Source organism: Echiichthys vipera (genome assembly GCF_963691815.1).
Source record: "Echiichthys vipera genome assembly, chromosome: 6".
Taxonomy (NCBI): domain Eukaryota; kingdom Metazoa; phylum Chordata; class Actinopteri; order Perciformes; family Trachinidae; genus Echiichthys; species Echiichthys vipera.
The window spans coordinates 16028721-16047352 of NC_139831.1; the positions used below are offsets into that span (position 1 = coordinate 16028721).

General features: G+C 42.2%; 1 protein-coding gene across 1 annotated transcript in view; it reads left to right on the forward strand.

The window, feature by feature from the left end:
- Positions 1-18632, forward strand: part of diaph1 (diaphanous related formin 1) — a gene marked incomplete at its 3' end in the record, with an annotated part of 86058 nt that overhangs the window by 34476 nt on the left and 32950 nt on the right. The window contains exons 15-18 of the mRNA XM_083914974.1: positions 1066-1245; positions 3345-3866; positions 6274-6388; positions 7291-7436. Of these exons, the coding sequence (XP_083771100.1) occupies positions 1066-1245; positions 3345-3866; positions 6274-6388; positions 7291-7436 (963 nt within the window). The remainder of the gene's footprint in view (positions 1-1065; positions 1246-3344; positions 3867-6273; positions 6389-7290; positions 7437-18632) is intronic.

The window sequence follows — 18632 nt, forward strand, 5'->3', positions numbered from 1 at the left end:
GCTAGTTGTCTATGATGGGGTAATTGCAGGCAGTCTCTTTGGCAGGAATTAGGGATGAGGCTGTCAGGACGCTGACAGCGAGAGAGAGTAATGGATCTGCTGTTAAACAGCCATGTGTGTCTATGTGTTCATGTAGTCATCTGTTTAAATACTCTTGAATGTTTTTCAAGTGTCCTAGAAGAAATATCCTTGAAAACGTATGAAAATTAAAATTGGGGATAAAATCTTTCTCTATTTTTTGTATTTTATCTTTATGGCTGTGAAGGCTTTAAAATGGAAGTGAGAAGTGAGTTCATACAAGTGCACTGAAGCATCCTAACTCAGTAATTGACACTAATTTGCAGTGTAAATTATATAATGAAACTGAAAGCACTAGACTGCAGGAAATGGCTTCTACCGGTCTTTGAGATTCGGAAACTGCTGCAGCTTCAAGAGGGAGGCTAAAAGCTTATGCAGGCAAACACTGTCCCGGCATTTCAGTGGAGAACCCTGGTGTTTTGGTAGCTTCGGGTGGATGTTTATTTGGCTTATTTCAACAATTTTGTTTTATGCTCTTCAACCATCGTTTAAATAAAATTGTCTGAAGATTATTTGGCCTTTGAAGACTTCTTGCCCAACCTAATCCTGTGGTAGTGCCCCTTCTAAATTGAAGCAACACCTTATCTGTTCTTTGCTCATTTTATAAAAACAATGCTTGATAATATTTATTATATTTTTAGGGTACTCAAAAATATTTTTTCTCATACAAAACTAATGTATTACTGCAATTACACATGGAACATTTTATTTGCTGTCTCAGTCTGTGCCTCATATCCAGGGGAAGAGATTTGTTTGCCAGGTGAATGTTTCTGTCATTGTTGGTACTATACATACACTATTTTCACAACAGTGACACAGTATCTGAGGAATCCTGGTACCAATGAGGCATTACATTACCCTCAAGATGATGCAGCTTGAAGTTGACCACTACACGAAAACTGCAAAGTCACAAAAAGCTCTACATAGCACTTTTAAGATACTGCATTTAAGTGTGTCCCTCTCAATGACCCTTTATATGTGTATTAGCTGGATGCAGAGTTGACAGCACGCCACGAGTTGCAGGTGGAGCTGAAGAAACTGGAGGGTGACTATGAGCAGAAGCTGCAGGACTTGAGCCAAGAGAAGGAACAGCTTGCCACTTCTAAGCTGGAGCGAGAAAAGGAGAACCAGGGACTTGAACAACAGCTAAGCAGTCTGCAGCAGCAGGTACACACAAACGTATACACCCACCCACCTCTCTATGTGGGGCTCGATAGATAGAAGCATTTTAGTTTGTATCCTAGAGAAAATGCCTGAATTCACTTAATTAAAAATTAGTTTGACCTACTGTAGTATGACACTTTGACAAAGTTGACCAGCTCTAATAGACCTCATACAGTACCTCAATCATTACTTGATGCCATTGTCAATATAATATAATCAGAACATGCGGGAATCAATAAAAATGGAGTCAGATGATTGAATCAGTCTTGTTTAAGGAAACGGAAACAAACAAATCAGAAACTTCTAAAGTGGCAAGAAGTAAAATACTTTGAGGCTTAGAGAAATACAATATTGCAGAAGTCTAAGCACCAAAAAAAGTTGTTCAACATCTATGTACACCCACACAAACACAGAAGCCCCTGGCCTTAAATGATTTAGCCAACTGCTAGCATGGCATGAAAAGAGGGAAAAAAAACTTAAAGGATATCGTGAGAAGAAGCCAAATCCTTTAGAGATTAAGAAACTCAATAAAAAACGTGGAGAGTGGGGGAATGGGAGAATAAAGAGTGACTAAAGGGAGAAAAAAGAAGAAGAAACAGAAAGGATGGAGATGAGACAAACAGAATTTTTAAGGCCAAAATACAAGATTGTGTCTTTGTTGTGTGTGTGTGTGTGTGTGTGTGTGTGTGTGTGTGTGTGTGTGTGTGTGTGTGTGTGTGTGTGTGTGTGTGTGTGTGTGTGTGTGTGTGTGTGTGTGTGTGTGTGTGTGTGTGTGTGTGTGTGTGTGTGTGTGTGTGTGTGTGTGTGTGTGTGTGTGTGTGTGTGTGTGTGTGTGTGTGTGTGTGTGTGTGTGTGTGTGTGTGTGTGTGTGTGTGTGTGTGTGTGTGTGTGTGTGTGTGTGCAGTAGGGAGGCAAAGATGAGGATTGTTTAGCTGTCAGTGTCCTGCTGCCACACCAGCTGGACTCTGCCTCACAGTGACACCAAAACTCACAAACATTCCGAGTGACCCAGAACAGCCTGCCTCTGTGCATGTGTGCTCACAGCCACATTAAGATGTTGCTCTGTGTGTTTGTATGTGTGTATCTGTCAGTAAGAGAATTACACACCTTCCAAAATACACTTCATCCAAAGTGGCTGATGGCAGCAGAGTCATCGTCTCTCCGTGCAAAAGCCCTAAACACACGCATATGCACACACAGTTGTCCAACGCAATCAACAGCATCACCAGCATCACCAGCCAGGCATCAGACAAGCTTCTCATACTAAGATGGCTCACTTTCTCTGTGTTTGAGGCACTGCCCATTGAAGATTTCTTCACATGTAGAGATCTCTCACTGTCCCTCCGTGTGATGTTGTGCCCAACTCTTCATCTGCTGCCTCACTAAGAAAGCTTTCCTCGGAGGGCCTTTATGTCTGTTAATGTCTTCTTTTCAAAGTCAGAGAAAAACGACACAAACAATTAGTTACGCTGCATACAGACACTCTTTTCCTATACACACTTTACAATTTACACATCTACAAGTACACACAGAGTAAAAAACTTCTATACTTGTATGCTTTAAGTCACATATAGATTATTCCTATTCAAAATACCAGTCCTCTCTCATCGGCAGTATTAGCTGGCTGACTTTAATGACTTGGGCAGCTTTCTCAAGAATTGTAGCCTCGCTGATGTAAATACTGAGATTAGAATGTCACTGTTGAAATAAAAAATTGATTTCACCCTCACTACTAATTTAGAAGTTTGTTCTCTCTTTAAAACTTTTTCTTTTGAATTCCTCTGTGGACTTAATTCCCCCCGTTATGTTTTTCTATCTGCGCCTTGTCCTCCATTCTCTCCCCGTCTCTCCCAAAACTCAATCGTGCCCAGGCTTTAATCCTTTTCTATGTCGCTCTTTCCCCTCTTTTGTTCTGCGTTTTTTCCCTCTCAAATCTAATCGCTGTGTTGGCATGCCTATTCATTGGAAATGGTTGAAAATGCCAAAGCTATACAAAATAAATATCAATTCAAGGAGTAAACAACAAACAATATCCAGCAGTATGTCCTGTAGGATTGTAATCAATATTTATGATAACATACTGTATCTTTACTTCCCTGCAGATTGAAAAGCTGTCTAAAGAGCTGGAAGAGGCCAAGACAAAAGTTGTCACAGTTACTGTTCCTGTGCCAACACCAGGTTTGCCCCCTCCACCACCTGCCCCTCCTCTCCCTGGCCAGAATGCAGGTATTCCCCCTCCACCTCCACCCCCACCTCTACCAGGACATGCAGGCATGCCTGTTCCCCCGCCCCCTCCTCCTTTACCGGGTAATGCCGGTATTCCTCCTCCTCCTCCCCCACCTCCTTTACCAGGCATGCCAGGCCCTCCACCACCCCCGCCCCTCCCTGGAATGGCAGGACCACCACCCCCTCCACCCTTACCAGGGATGGGACCTCCACCACCACCACCACCGCCTGGGTTTCCTGGTATGCCTCCTCCCCCACCGGGCCCAGGCATGCCTCCACCTCCACCATTTGGCATGGGAGGCTGGGGGGCCCCTGCACCACCCTCACTGCCTTATGGACTCGAGCCTAAGAAGGAGTACAAGCCTGAGGTCCAGCTAAAGAGAGCAAACTGGAGCAAGGTCAGTCCTAAGATGGATGGTTCAACATATAATCAATTTTCAAAGAGTGATTGTAAAATTGTCAGTTATTTATATGGTGGTGTAAAAATATTGTGGAAAAAAGAAAAGTGCAGTTCTCTTGCTTTGCTTATTCACATTTATGCCCGTAGAAAGCCCGTATGCAAGTCATTTTTGGTGGATATTTCCTTTAACAGACGTTTCTGTTCATCTCCTGTTTTGTGTGGTTTTTCCATTGCACTTTTCGCCCCACCAAACAATGCAGCGGCCACACTGACTTACATTTCCTTAACTAGTTTTAATGCACGGAGCCGTGCCTGGGGTGTGCCTTCTCTGAGTAGGGCCAAAGCCTGCCTGCCCGCCACGCCTGCAGCGGTACCGTATCACCACCACGGCCAACCTGTGACAACCCACCTTTTTGTCAGACCTGTATACAGCACCGGAACAAAATCATCGACCCATCACCGACAATATGCTAATAACATCCAAAACACACAATTCTGTGACGAGAGAAATACTTTCAAAATACTAACGTACTGTATAACTACAAAAACAGCAAAAAGTCATGCCACTGAAGACCCACCATAAAGCGAGTAGCCCTGTTGTAATGGAAACGCAAATCTCCGCCATGCTGGGCTCACATGCTGAGTTGAGCCAGCACATGAGTATGGAAAAGTATTATAGCCATATTGTAAATAATTCTAATTTAATTAAGTTTGTATTTATTTTTGCATCTTACCGTGCTCAATTTAACAATGAAGTTTGAAAGAGCTCAGGGTCTTGTTTAGTATGTGCAACAGTGTGAGAGAAATATGAGCTAGTGCTTTAAAAGTGAGATTCTGACCTAAAGTGACTTACATGCATACATGTATCTCATGACTATGTGCTTCATGTTCTTCTCAACCCTCTCATCTGTGATGGTTAAAACATCAAAACAGCCCTTTCTTTCTTTAGCCTAAAGCTACTGTTTAATGGCTTCAGTAGACTTCATCAGTATTTAGCTTCTCTCTCTCTCTCTCTCTCTCTCTCGGGTTGGTGAGAGTGTTTGACAAGGATGTCACAGAAATTGCTTTTTAATAAGCCGCCTTCTTTTAACTGCACCACTGAAAGATAATTAAATTGCTGCTAGAAAGGACAGTATTCTTTTGTAATTTAAATTAACTTTTTTTGTGGCTTGGTCTCATCCTCCTTTTTGCGTGCTCTCTTGCTTTTCTTTCTTGCTCCTTCAGCTCATCCCCATATCACATTTCCTTTCCCCCACTCTCTGTCTTTTCCGTCCTACGCCCCCATCCCTGAGGCTTTGTCCATAATGAAAGGACTGATATCTGTAAATTTACTACCACTGCTTTCTCTCTTGTTCTCTCTGTTTCACTTTCTCTCTTTTTCTTTTGCTTTAATGAGAACACTCAGAAAGTGAAGGGGAAATATACAAAGTTAATTGTGACTTGTGACCAGAATACAGAGAGAGAGCGCAACACCAAGACAAAGGAAGTAGTGTTGCACGGTAAACCGATACTAGAAAGGTTCTGCGGTACCCTGACGTTAAAAACAATACCATTTTAATGTTTTATTAGTAGTGGCATTTTATGAACTTTGTGCGACAGTCTGTATGCAGCTTCTCTCTGCTTCATTACTGCCTGCAGCCAGAGTGGGTGTGGTTTCATTGTGACAGACAGTCACAGAGCGAGACAGACATGGCTGAAAGTGGCATGAGTGCTCCTGCCTCCTGCTGATCATCCTAGGCTTGTGTATATGCAGACACACGGAAGTATTATGTAGCCGACAGTGAAGGCAGGCCTACGGACACCACAAAGCCTGTCTGTAAACGATGCTTTAAATCGATACAGACCAAGGGAGCCAACACCTCCAACTTAGTGAAACATCTAGCTGACAGACATGCGGGCACTATCAGAGCTGCACAAGGCAGTCTGTGGTATCGTTTCAGTATTGGTATCAAGATATTTTAGGCAGGTATCGTACACTAAGTGAGAGAGCAGTAAAGGTGAAGAGAGAAAGAAAGGGGGGGAGGAAAAAAGGATAACCCTCTGTATTTCTTTGCATGCGGGTATAAGCTTTGAAGCTCGAGATGCTTTGGGGTAGAGATACAGTGCGTAGATTAGAGTAAATAACTACCTGTTTCCTTCTGTTTCTTTCCTCGTTGTGCCTTCCTTCACCCTTCTCTACTCCCTCTATCGTACCCCTGCCTCTTCCTTTAACCACCCAGCCATTTATTTAGTTTTTCCGACTTCTTTATCTGCTCATCTCATTATCTGCCAGATGCACATTGGGAAAATTTAGTCAATTTGATGATATGGTTATCTAACAGAGACTATACATCTCTCTTCTTCATTTTATCTCCCTCAGTCTTCTTCTTTCTCTCTCTGTACATAATGCTGTTTCTCTCTCTTAGATCGGACCCGAGGAGCTCTCTGACAAGAGTTTCTGGATCAAGGCAAAAGAGGGGCAATTTGAAAACAATGAGCTCTTTGCCAAACTCACCTTGGCCTTCTCCTCACAGACAAAGAGTGAGTGTGTGGCTTGTGTGTTTTTACCACTGCAGTTTAAAGGTGTAAGAAAAGATTAATACATTAGACTTTTGCTATTGTGATTATGTGTTGTCTGGTAAAACACTATATATATTTTTAGTAACCCTCTGAAACTACATTACTGTAGGTATCGGACGATATGAAAATTTCATGTCAGAATTATCCTGGACAAAATGATTGAACTCTTAGAACTGCATGAAAACACACTGAAATCACTTTTTGGGAAAAAATGTTTTATTGTTTTATTGCACAGATAAGATACAACTTTTTGGTGAAATTCAAACAATCCCAAATAAGGTAGTCATAAATCATCATTAAAAATGTCATTAAGAAAGTCATAGTATGGGAGGCAGGTTGCAAAATAACTCTATTGTCTATTGGTCAGATGGCTAGTGAATGTTCACTGTTTTGAGTGAAGCAAATCTACCAGTCACTTGTATATTTTACCAGTATTTGGCCATATTCATTATCATTCTGATAATAGAAACCATGATTAATTTATTGTGAGTATTTCTTTTACACAGTCCGTGATAAACATGACTACTGTCCTATCCCTATTGCTGTCTTTAAGAGACCATTAACAAAAAACGCAATACAGTATTGCAGTTTATCCCACAAAACATTGAATCGTAACCCCTGTATCATGATGGATATCATTTTGCCAGATTTTTGTGAATACATAGCCCTTCTGCTGTAATCATGTTGTGTTTCACAGTAATGAGCAGTCTCTCTCTTTCTCTCACCTCTCCCACATCCCTCCATGTCTATTTCAATCCTCCTGCTCTGCTTCCATCAGCCACTAAAGGTAAGAATATCACGCACACACTTCCATTTAGTTCTTTTTTCCACACATTCTCACCCTTCTCTTCCTCTCCTTGAAGGACACACTGCACATTTACATTATTCAGCAACATTGTGTCAAAACAGCATCTCACACAAGTTCATGAATAAACCACCCACACCTGTGTTTGTGTATCCTCACCTTCACAACATGCCTGTGACGTGTTGCGTGGAGACGGAGCGCCATGTGAGATGAGTTGGGACTTTGGGACAGAGAGAGAGATGGACAAGGAGAGGAGGGTATAGGGAGGGATAAGGAGAAGGTCACTGATGTCCTTTGACTAGCCACCTGCTGTCCTGGCACAAAGCGCTGACACACGGGTATACACTCACACACGCACACCTGTCCACTCCTATCACCTTGTCCCGGTGTCACTAGGCCTTCTGCTCTAACTCCTCCATATTCATATCATAACCAGGATACCAAGAAATCACAGACAGACACTGTGTGTGGGTGTGTATATAATTCTATGTGACCTTCAGATTTAGTCTCAGCATACACACAGTGACTCTTGCTCATGTCAAATACATAAACAGTGTGCATGCACACATGGCTGATGCTAGCTGTTGATGTCAGTTAAATGTCAATGTTGGCAGCTGTCCCATCTGCATTCACCTGTATAACAAGTCCGAAAGACCGCCTGTCACTCCTTGATTTGACCCCACCCCCCACCCCCCCAGCCCATGCTCCCACGCCTCCACTTTTTATTGGCGGAGACAGCCGTCTGTTCCGGTTGATGTCTAATAACCTTTTCTGAGAGCTGACTCTAAAGACACCGTGGCCTTTTCATAGCTGTGTGTGTGTGTGTGTGTGTGTGTGTGTGTGTGTGTGTGTGTGTGTGTGTGTGTGTGTGTGTGTGTGTGTGTGTGTGTGTGTGTGTGTGTGTGTGTGTGTGTGTGTGTGTGTGTGTGTGTGTGTGTGTGTGTGTGTGTGTGTGTGTGTGTGTGTGTGTGTGTGTGTGTGTGTGTGTGTGTGTGTGTGTGTGTGTGTGTGTGTGTGTGTGTGTGTGTGTGTGTGTGTGTGTGTGTGTGTGTGTGTGTGTGTGTGTGTGTGTGTGTGTGTGTGTGTGTGTGTGTGTGTGTGTGTGTGTGTGTCAGGAGGAGATTTGAGGTTAGCTAGTTTAGGTTTAACCCTGAGTTTTCTGTGTTTACCGGGGTATTTCGTCATAATAACTTAGGCTTTGCACCTAACCTGCTTCAGAGTATGTTATGTTTGAAATAACAGATCAAGGCGTATAAATATAGTACCCACTGCCAATCAATTCTCTTGGAAAAAAGCATCAAGATTCATAGAAGATTGTGAGAGAAGAGAGAATAAATTAAATAGATTTTCATCCTGATGTGTGAGCTTCTTGAGCTGTATGTTGCCAGTGTAACATGTCGGAGTTCCACAGTCTGTGTGCATTTAAAGGCCATTTCATTGTTATTTTGTTAACAGATATCATCCTACAACAGAGACTGATTGTTGAACTAAAGCTTATACTTGACTTAAAAGATATGAAAGTAAGCCTTCTTACCGCTTTGAATTATGTTTTTGTATTTATTTTTATTTGCGCCTAAGTCCGTTTCATACACACATACCACATATGTTTCTTTTATAATACCACTGCTGTGCACCCGATGCACTGTTCGATTTGGGGCTGTACCTGCTGCAACTTTCCATTATACAATTATATTGTAAGCCTATTAATTTTCAAATTCACGCAGTTAGCAAGTTTTTGATAGCGGTTCTTCGTGCATTTGGCTGCTGCAACTGTGTTGCTTTTTGCCTGAATGGTGTGTTTAACTTTTTTGTAATAATATCAAAGTTGGCTCTTCATTTCTAAAATATGTTACTCTGCTGCCTGTAAACTTGTCCATGTTTGTATTTGGTCATATGATGCAAACACCGCCAACTTTATCTGAACACAATCATGGCTAGATCGGGTTGACTTATCGAGTTGGTAATCACCGTTGTGTGCCTGCAGTTGTTGGGGTTAATGAAGCCAGATAACAAAGAGACGTCCTGGTTTAAACTTGCTTTGTAGTACAGTCCTCTGGCACAGTGTGTTTATTGCTCTGTATATATGTTGATTTCCTGTGTTTAAATCTGTTTGGTAGTTAGGAATAATAAATTCTTCAAAACAGAATTGGGATTTAATTGAGCTGTTGTGTAAGCTTCTTATGATTTTGTGAGTACACATGTGTGGTTTATTCCACACTGTGTATACATGTCTGTATGACTGTGGCTGCGCATGCGTACACGCCCAATAATCAACCCGCTCTGGTTATGCACATTGACCCCTCACCTCTTGTCCTTCCTTCTCTTGCTTAAACACACCGCTCAAAGCATAATGCATTTCTCCTGACCTCCCTATCCTTCTCCTAATCCCTCACCTCTGGAAGCCCAGCTTCACTCTTCCTCATCATCCTGTTCCTCCTCCTCTTGCGCCTCCCTTTCCTCGTTACCCAGCAAACGGACAGACACCACACAGAGCCACCGCTGACCCTCCCTGACCTTTCTTCCTCCTCTCCATCAGCTGCCCAGCATCGCCGTCGGGAGTTGCACGCACACACCCACACAGAAAACAGACATGCAGGGTGGGGATAGAATGCTCAGGGCAGGGTCAGGGGTGTTGACCTCTGAGGCTTGGTGGAAGAGCAGAGAGCTGATGGTGGGAGACACGCCCTGTGGCTGCACATAGCTCCCATGGACACAATTTCACACACACACACACACACACACACACACACACACACACACAGACACACACACACGTATATATTTACATATATTCTATATTTAGCTCTTTATCTATCTAGTTATTTCCATTTTGTAAATCTCTAGCTATGTATCTCGATCTGTTCTCTCTCTCAGTGAAAAAAGGGTCAAATTCAGCTCAGGCCAGTTATCCTTCATCCTCCTGTCTTCCTCTGTCTGCTGAGCATGTCAGAATGTAACTAAACAAATCCTGGGAAACTGCAAAAAAAATCTTTGAAAACTTTATTCTTTATATTAGTTGAAGTTATAGCTAAGTTGTGTTATGTTCCGGTGTATTTCTCCCTAACAAGAGTTGATTATGTGAAATCATAATTATCGTAGGCATAAGCCACTGAAGCTGTTTTTACATGCGTAATGAATCTATGAGCATTTACAGTAACAATCAAACATTTCCTAAATTTTTCCTCAATTCGGTTTTTTCTTCCTTTTTTATAATGCATCTGATCGAATTAAGCTGCTTTTAATTTCACATACACTCGCAGACCTCCTTCTGCTTGATAAAATTATATTCAGCTGTATCAGCTTTGACCCTAGTCGGCCTGATCTTTTCCAACATTGGTTCTGAAGTCAGGCAAGAATATAAAATGTCCAGACTAGAAAAGCTTCACCTTCATTTATTTGAGTTGAGCCTCCTTTAACTCAAGACTGTTCACCTTTTTCTCCTCTCAAACTACTTAGCTTGCCGTGCGAACAACCATTTCAGCCAAGGCCACCATTAGTTGTACACTGCTCAACATCTTATTTACCAGGATGGAAATACATATTTAAGATGTCAACATGGGAAATGAGAAGTATGCATTATGTAGTAATGCATACTTCTCATTACAATAGGTTTGGTTTGGCTTGTTAAGGATGCAAACAGTCAAGGTTTTCAGAAAGTGCACCACTGTTGTGCTGTTTAGGCATATTCTTCCAGACTTTTTACACTGTACATCTGTACAGCTCGATGGCAGTGATTCAGCTTGGTTTTCACCAGAATTGATTATGACATAACTAACCAAATCCCACTGCAATATGTGAAGTGGAGAAACCACCACTGCCACTTCTTCCTGTAAACGTGTGGAAAAGACTGCTGCTATTTTTTGCTGTTTATTTGCTGTGCTTTGTGAGTGTAGGCTTATAATCAGAAACCTGATAGGACTATTTAAACTTGTAAACAGCAAAGATATTTGGCTGAGCAAGTATGTGTGGCTGTCAGGCAGTTACTGTAAGGTTTCAGATGGCAGACTTATCCCCACATTCTCTCTTAAGCCACTGGTTCTCAATTCCTCATATTGAAGTGCTTGTGTTTATTTTCTACTTTTTGCTATTTGTTTTCTTCTCCCTTTATTTTAACAATATCAATAAGGGGTGAACAGAATCCAAACACAGGTTGTTCTTAATGCTGGTTGGCCATTTATTGGAAGGTACAGAACAAGGCTATAATTCATACACTGTTCATCTAATATGGGTATAGATATCCTGAACTGTCCTTTTCTCACTTTTTCAGAATGTGTTTGATAGCAGGTGCCTTTTGAAGTTGGCACCTCAGATGGCCCAATTAGCAAAAGAATGAAGGGAGGAAGAGCGAGAGAGAGGGAAGAGGTGGTTGAATAAAAAAGAGTGAGCAGAGGGAAGGCTGAGCTAGGGGGAAACGTTGGTGATTAATTTGATTCGGCAGAGGAAAGGAGAGAAAAGGGCCAGGAGCATATATGATTATTAATCCTCATAATGTGAGGATCATTTTCATATCCCACTTCTCCAGCCTTAACACCCTTCCCTCTTCGGTATCTCAGTTTGGTATCTCAGTTTCTATTGCTGTGTTTCTGGGGTCTGTTTTTTTGTTTTCCTGGTGGAGATCCCCACCCTCATCCCAAGGCGTCACTTTGTGATGTCATCCACTGTATAGTGCTACATAACACACCTACACATGCAACAGCACCTTCCTGTACCATTCTATAAAACACATTCTATAAAATACAGACAAGTTTATTGCAGATGAATGCATGTTTGTCAGTTCAAGGTGCCTGTATGCTGGTGTATGTGCAGGAGAGAGTGGGTGGGTGAGCTCAACCACATTTACAAACCAATTATAATAAGCCTTTTGATCTCTCTCTGTGTGTGTGTGTGTGTGTGTGTGTGTGTGTGTGTGTGTGTGTGTGTGTGTGTGTGTGTGTGTGTGTGTGTGTGTGTGTGTGTGTGTGTGTGTGTGTGTGTGTGTGTGTGTGTGTGTGTGTGTGTGTGTGTGTGTGTGTGTGTGTGTGTGTGTGTGTGTGTGTGTGTGTGTGTGTGTGTGTGTGTGTGTGTGTGTGTGTGTGTGTGTGTGTGTGTGTGTGTGTGTGTGTGTGTGTGTGTGTGTTCCTCAAGTAGTCCCCGTTTCAAATTAACTCTATATTGGTATTTTTTTTTTGTGCGCGCTTGACCCTAGACACAAACACCTTTTGATTTTTGGAACTGGCTCTTCGCCTCACCATCCGAGAAAAGTTGTATGAACTACATGAGGGGGTTACTGTGCAAGGCCCAGACAACATGGAGGGGGAAAGAGGTAACGTTCGGGGCTATTATTCAGGGAGATGTGTTGCATTTTAAAAATAGATTTGGAAAAACAAGTACTCGATTGGGCCTCGAGGAATGGATGCAATCCCACATCTTCAAATTAAATACTCATGCCCATCCCTAGTTCATAGACCTGCAATACATCGTGTGAAAATAAAGCAGTTTAGTTCTCTTCTGATTCTATACCTGGTGGTCACTGATTCACAGTTGACAGGCCTGATGACTTACTTGCAAGAATTTGTTGAAAATGACCACAGGTGAGAATGGTGAAAACCACGTTTTACTTTAATGGTCTCCTTTCTTCCCTCCCTTCATCTCCTCCCCTTCTTCCATCCTAGTTTCATAATTCCCACACAACCCACTTGTAGAAGATGCTTGTTTTGTCACTGTTAGATCCCCTCTAGGTCACAGCCAAGAAACCTTATGTGTACACATTTGTGTGCATGTTTGTGTATAATTAGAGAGTTTTAGATAATGTGTAGACTCAGAGCTGCAGTCTCTTGAGACTGTTTGAATATGTACTAATAAAAGCACTTAGATGACTAAATGAGGAATGGGCACACTTTATTAAGCCATAAGAGTATTTGTTTCTGATTGTGCTAAATTAGTACTAGCTTTGAAAAACTTGTGCGTAATGTGTTTTAAGTTCTCTGTGAGTGTGTGTATCTCTCTGTGTGTATGTTTGTACTTGTGTAGCGCACAGAATTGGACCTTGTTAATAAATCATGCAGTGTTCAGGCTGGGGCTGCAGAAAGAGACTCAGGTTAATGCAAGGGTCACTAATGCTGTTGAAAAAGCTGGGGGAAAAAAACACTATTCTTTCCTTCTATTCTCTCTTATTCATTCCATTTCTGGATGCAGCCATTTCTCTACTTATATCCCCTCCTCCACCTTTTTATCTGACAACGAATGACCACTCGATTGGATCACTATGGATTTGTGCATAGTGGTGTCTGAAAGACATAAATCCAAAGCACCTATAGGCCATAATAGACTAGATTTTGAATATGTGGGTAAAACTATTAAATTAAATATTTGATGTTTATAGGTTGTGTTGTATATACATTTATGTGTACCAGTGCTTAAGTTGAAATCTGAACTATACCTCTTAAGCCCTCAACGTAGCGATGCATTAGGTTAGCTCTGCTCCTCTCTAAGCCTTGTGTGTATTCTCAGTGCGGCAATAGCAAGCGTTTCCTTATTCTCCATCTCTTTATGGTTTAGGAACAGCCGCAAAACACCGCTCATTCATCAGGCCTTATCAGGTTCAAACACATCTGTGTGTGCTCACATTGGCTCTCAATGCCAAAAAACAGCTCACTCACATGCAGAGGCAGAAGCGTACACATATGCATACACATGTAAGTGCACTCACACACACACACACACTCGCTTTTGTCCCACTGATTCTCTTCATTCTATCCCTCACTCCATCCCTCCCTCGTTATATCTCTCTCCTCTGTTTTACATGCAAATGAGCTAAGTGTACTCATGCCGGAGCATTACCGCTGTGTGTGCCTAATCTCCTTGCTGCCTTTTCTCTTTCCTGGAGATTATCCTGTTTTTAAACGAAATAGGCTTTCTTCGCTTCACTCGGCTCCTCTCCCAACCAGCCAGCCAGTCGGTCAGCCAGCCAGCCAGTGTACCGATGTCTCATCCCAAAACCATTACTATTTAAATGTTCCTAGTGATATGACAGCTGTGCCCGGACTGAGAGAACCTCTGTACGTGTGTGTGTGTGTGTGTGTGTGTGTGTGTGTGTGTGTGTGTGTTTAATTGAGGGATTGGCTGATAAACTCAAAGCTTTTTACAGATGCTAAGTATGCCCAGTCTTTGTGATTCTTTCTCTTTTCACCTAGGCCAAGAGGGAAAACAGACATGAACAGAGATGGAAGGATGTGGGGATGAAGGGATATATGTATGCACACCTACACTCCTTCTACCCACTCTTTCTTCTTGTTTTGCTCCGCTTGGTAATAGCAGCATACTCTTTTTTTCCTTCCCCCTCCTGTATTTCTTATATATGAATGCTTTCTGTTTGTGTGTGTATATGTGCATACTTGGATGTGTGCGTGTCTACGTGTCTGAAATATCAAAGTGATCGTGAAGGTGGAGGTGCTTTAATTTTCATATTGATGGTTTGAGGAGGAAGAGAAGTCACACAGAGGCTGTATCTATGATTAGAAAGCATGTTAATCATGAGAAAGGGGACAGACAAAGAGAGGAAAAGTGAGTCAAAGTGTGGTGCAGCTAAAAGTGCAGATTGACTGTGGATGCCTGCGCTTCCCCGCCTCAGCGAGTCCCTCTCTGTTTATTTTTTGCAGTATTAGCTACCTATCCCTGAGGGCAGTGACACACGCACAAATAGACATACGCAGGAGACTTAGCCCACTTTGATGTCACTGATAGCATGCATAAAAAAAGGAGCGGTAAAAAGCTACAACTTCAAAGATGGAGTTGACAAGATAGGAGCATTAACCCCCTTCTCCCTTCCTCCTTTTCCTCTTCCTCTTCTCTCTCCTGATTTTCTCATCTCTTTTCTCTTATCTCTGCCTGATAAAGAGGCTCTTATGAAAAGAGACAACGAACGAGGGATGAAACCAAAAAAATGACGGAAGACTGGTGGGGGTTGAAGATAAAGCAAGTTGTAAAATGAGAAAAGGCAAGATCGATGGCAGCAACAGAGGCGTTTGAAAGTGTCATTTAAAGTCCAAAGGCCCTATCTCATTCGAATTGTTTAACAGCAGCCTTAAGCTTCTACTGATGTGGTGTTAGTGAGTTATTAAGGTGCTATTAGACTATCTTCCCCATTATGCTGATGGCTCAGACCATGTCTTCAGGGTTCTTACACATATTAAAACTATCAATTTCTCCCAAACTTTGCACACACTTGTACCAACTTTCTTTACCAACACATTATGTTGTTTATTTCTGTGCGCACACACGTTGTGTTTGACTTGGGTGCATGTGAGCTCTGTGTTGTAACCTGCCCAGCTTTTATTGCCGGTGGTGTTACATGGCCCCGCTGGTCTCTAGCTGTGGAAGCTGTGTATAATATGGATAACCCAATGGCATTTACACTCGACACCAATGGTATTTACAAGGATTGGTGGACCAGGCCATGCTCTACTTTCTGACCTTAATTTTCTACGTGCGTGCGTGCGTGGAGTGTGTGTGTGTTAAAATGTTTATATGTCATGGATGTGTCGGCACAAGAACTTAGACTTATATGCATAGTTTGGTCAATTACAGTTGGTTTGTTCCTATGTAACTGTGCTCATAGATGCCTGTTTATGTGTGTGTTTGCGTGCTGAAACCCCTGCTCCATTACTCAGTATCTGCATGTGTCGTGTTCTGTGAGACGTGGGTTCTGCTTCGCCCTGCAGGCACCTTAATTTTTCACCATGCTGTGTGCTACACTGTACTGCATGAAAGTGTATGTCTACACCCTCTCCTGCTTTCTCTTTCTCTCTATTCATCTACCTCCCCCGTCCTCATATTCTCCAACCACAACCACCACCCACCCCTCACCACACACGCGTGCACCTAATCAAAGCGAGGAGCTCTCTAGATTAGCACTTGAGAAAACTCCCTAAAGACATTCCTTCGTTTTGACCATTTTCAGGTACTCTCTTTCCTCCCTGCACCACCTTCCTCCAAGCTTTGAATTTTTAACCTCCCCACTGAATAAGAGATGTGGCCGTCCTCATGGGGAAAGGAAAGTTGGAGGGAGGGCAAGAAATGTAGGAAGGGAGGAGGCAGAAGGGAAAAGGTTGTCCCTAAACATGCTTTCACATTTATCCCCTAAAAACTCCACTCTGTATGCTCAATAATGCATGACCATCGCTCACTCCCCGTCCCCTTCCCCCTCCCCCCTCCTCTCATTCCCTTCTTTCTTCATCTCCTTCATCTTCCTCTTGTTGGCTCCCCAAGCGCTCATCACTCCACCCAGCAGATTAACTACAGGGTGAAACTGAGACTGGTACAGCAGGGTGGTGGTAGCAGGGCATCAGGGACTAACAGTATAAGAAAGAGAGAGCAAGCAGATGAGTAATTTGTCATTGTGTGAATGGAGTTACTACTTTAAGTATTGATCTGAGTGAGTGGGCTTTGAAGTTGTATCATTTCAGAGGGGCCGTAGAGCTTGACTGGGCCTTAAAATTGGAGTCAGACTTCACCAAAAGTTCTGTCTGAGCTTGAACAAAGCCTGTGGAGTGACTAAAACTCCATTGCCTTATTTAATCGTTTTTCTGACTGTTTTTGACCACTTTCAGACACAAAACCATCCCTGCCTACACCCAAATCTGCCTGTTTGTGTTTTATTGAGGCAAGAATTTGCAATATTAGTGCAGACTGCACAACCTTGATGTCCAGTGCTGCTAGAAAATAGTCAGAGGTAGGACTTAAAATAGTGCCATTTAAACTGAGATTAAATTACACCACCCATAACAAGCTACAGAATACGAGATGTACGCTACCTATATTTAATGCGAGTCACATGTTTTGCATGTGTACTGTCTGTCTTTTGTTTTGTACATATTGTACTTAGAAGTGCTTTGACTGCTCGCGCTGTAGATGTGCAGCAAACAGAGTGAACCTTTCAGGACTTGTTGTGCATGCACATGGCATCAGCAGCAACCCCTGTCTGTTTGGGTGAATGGAGTGGTACGCCGGAGACTTCTAAAGATCTCTCCAAGAATGTTTTTTTTAAGTCTGCTTTGGAAAGTTTTTGAAGAACCTAGAGTTTTGTGCTTTCAAAGTTTCATGTTGATTTTGTGCTCGGAAGCTTTGCCTTCACTCTGGTTTCTTTGTTTAAAACGGCAAGAGCAACAGACCACAACAGCATTGCAAATAATACTACTAATTATAAAATAGACATAAATCAAGTCAGTATCGGCAGATTTTGAAAAGAAATCATTAAACTGATGCGTTCTCTGTTTGAAATACAGGTTTCTTTTTAATTTTTATTTCAATAAAAATCCAAAATTACACAGTATTATTGGCAGTTAACGTTTAAGGATATTCAAGGCTGTAAAGCTATCTGTGTAGAACTACAAACATGCTGCTTTCCCTTTCTTCCAGACTCTGAAAAATGCGGGTAGCACTGCAGCTTTTATGGGAGGAAGTTACTTAAAACGTTGTTTGTTGGCTCACAAAGTAGTTGGCTAACCCAGGAAAGATAAAAGCTTGCCGCCACTATGTGGAAGTGCAAATTTTTGGGAGCTGGATTGATGATAACAAGTATGCTACTTGATTGAAGCCAGTTGAAGGAAACAAACATGAAGGCCACTGCATTGTTTGCCAAAAGAAAAAAACACCATAAAATTAACATACAGTGGAGGATGAGAGTAGCAGGTCTTAACTTGAATTCTGAAACTCAAGACTATGACGACCCAATAGATCAGTATTTGTCAATAGTAAGGTTTAATAACAAGGTTTTCAGCTCTTTTATTCTTTTTATTTGTTAATTTACTCTGAAGTTTTTTCTACATAGAATCAACATGACTTTTGAAACCTGCAGGTGCTATTTAGAAAAAAGTAGGAGAGATTACTGTCAAAGATGCAGATGGATGGAGACTAATCTTGCTTCAGCAGCACGAAGACGGATGGCGTTATTGAGGATAGAGTGAAAGAGAGGCACAGAATGCATGGAGCTCGGGGAAGGACGAATGGAGGCAGGAGTGAACTGTGTATGACTGAAGAGAGCACTGAGGGAGAGAATGAAGGAATGACAAACGATCAAAAGGTGGAGAGACATGAAGCGGCGAGAGTGATTGAGGAGATGGAGATTGAAGTGAGGTAAAATGAGGAAACCGAGTTAAGTTAGCTTTGAGAGCATATGAGTGAGAAAAGGGGAAATGAGAGAGCTGCGCAGAAACATGGTCCACACAAGTACGCGAACACTTGGCCCAGCTGGCACAAATGTGCGTCTCTGGTTAGCCACCGGTAAAGGAAGTTAACATCAGTCCTCAAGGGGGAACCATAGAGCTAATCAGAGAGTTTCCATGACCACAGTAGTAAACAAATATGGTGTCTAAGGCGGAATGTGTATTCTTGTGCTCTCTGCACAGAAGAAAAAAAACCCAT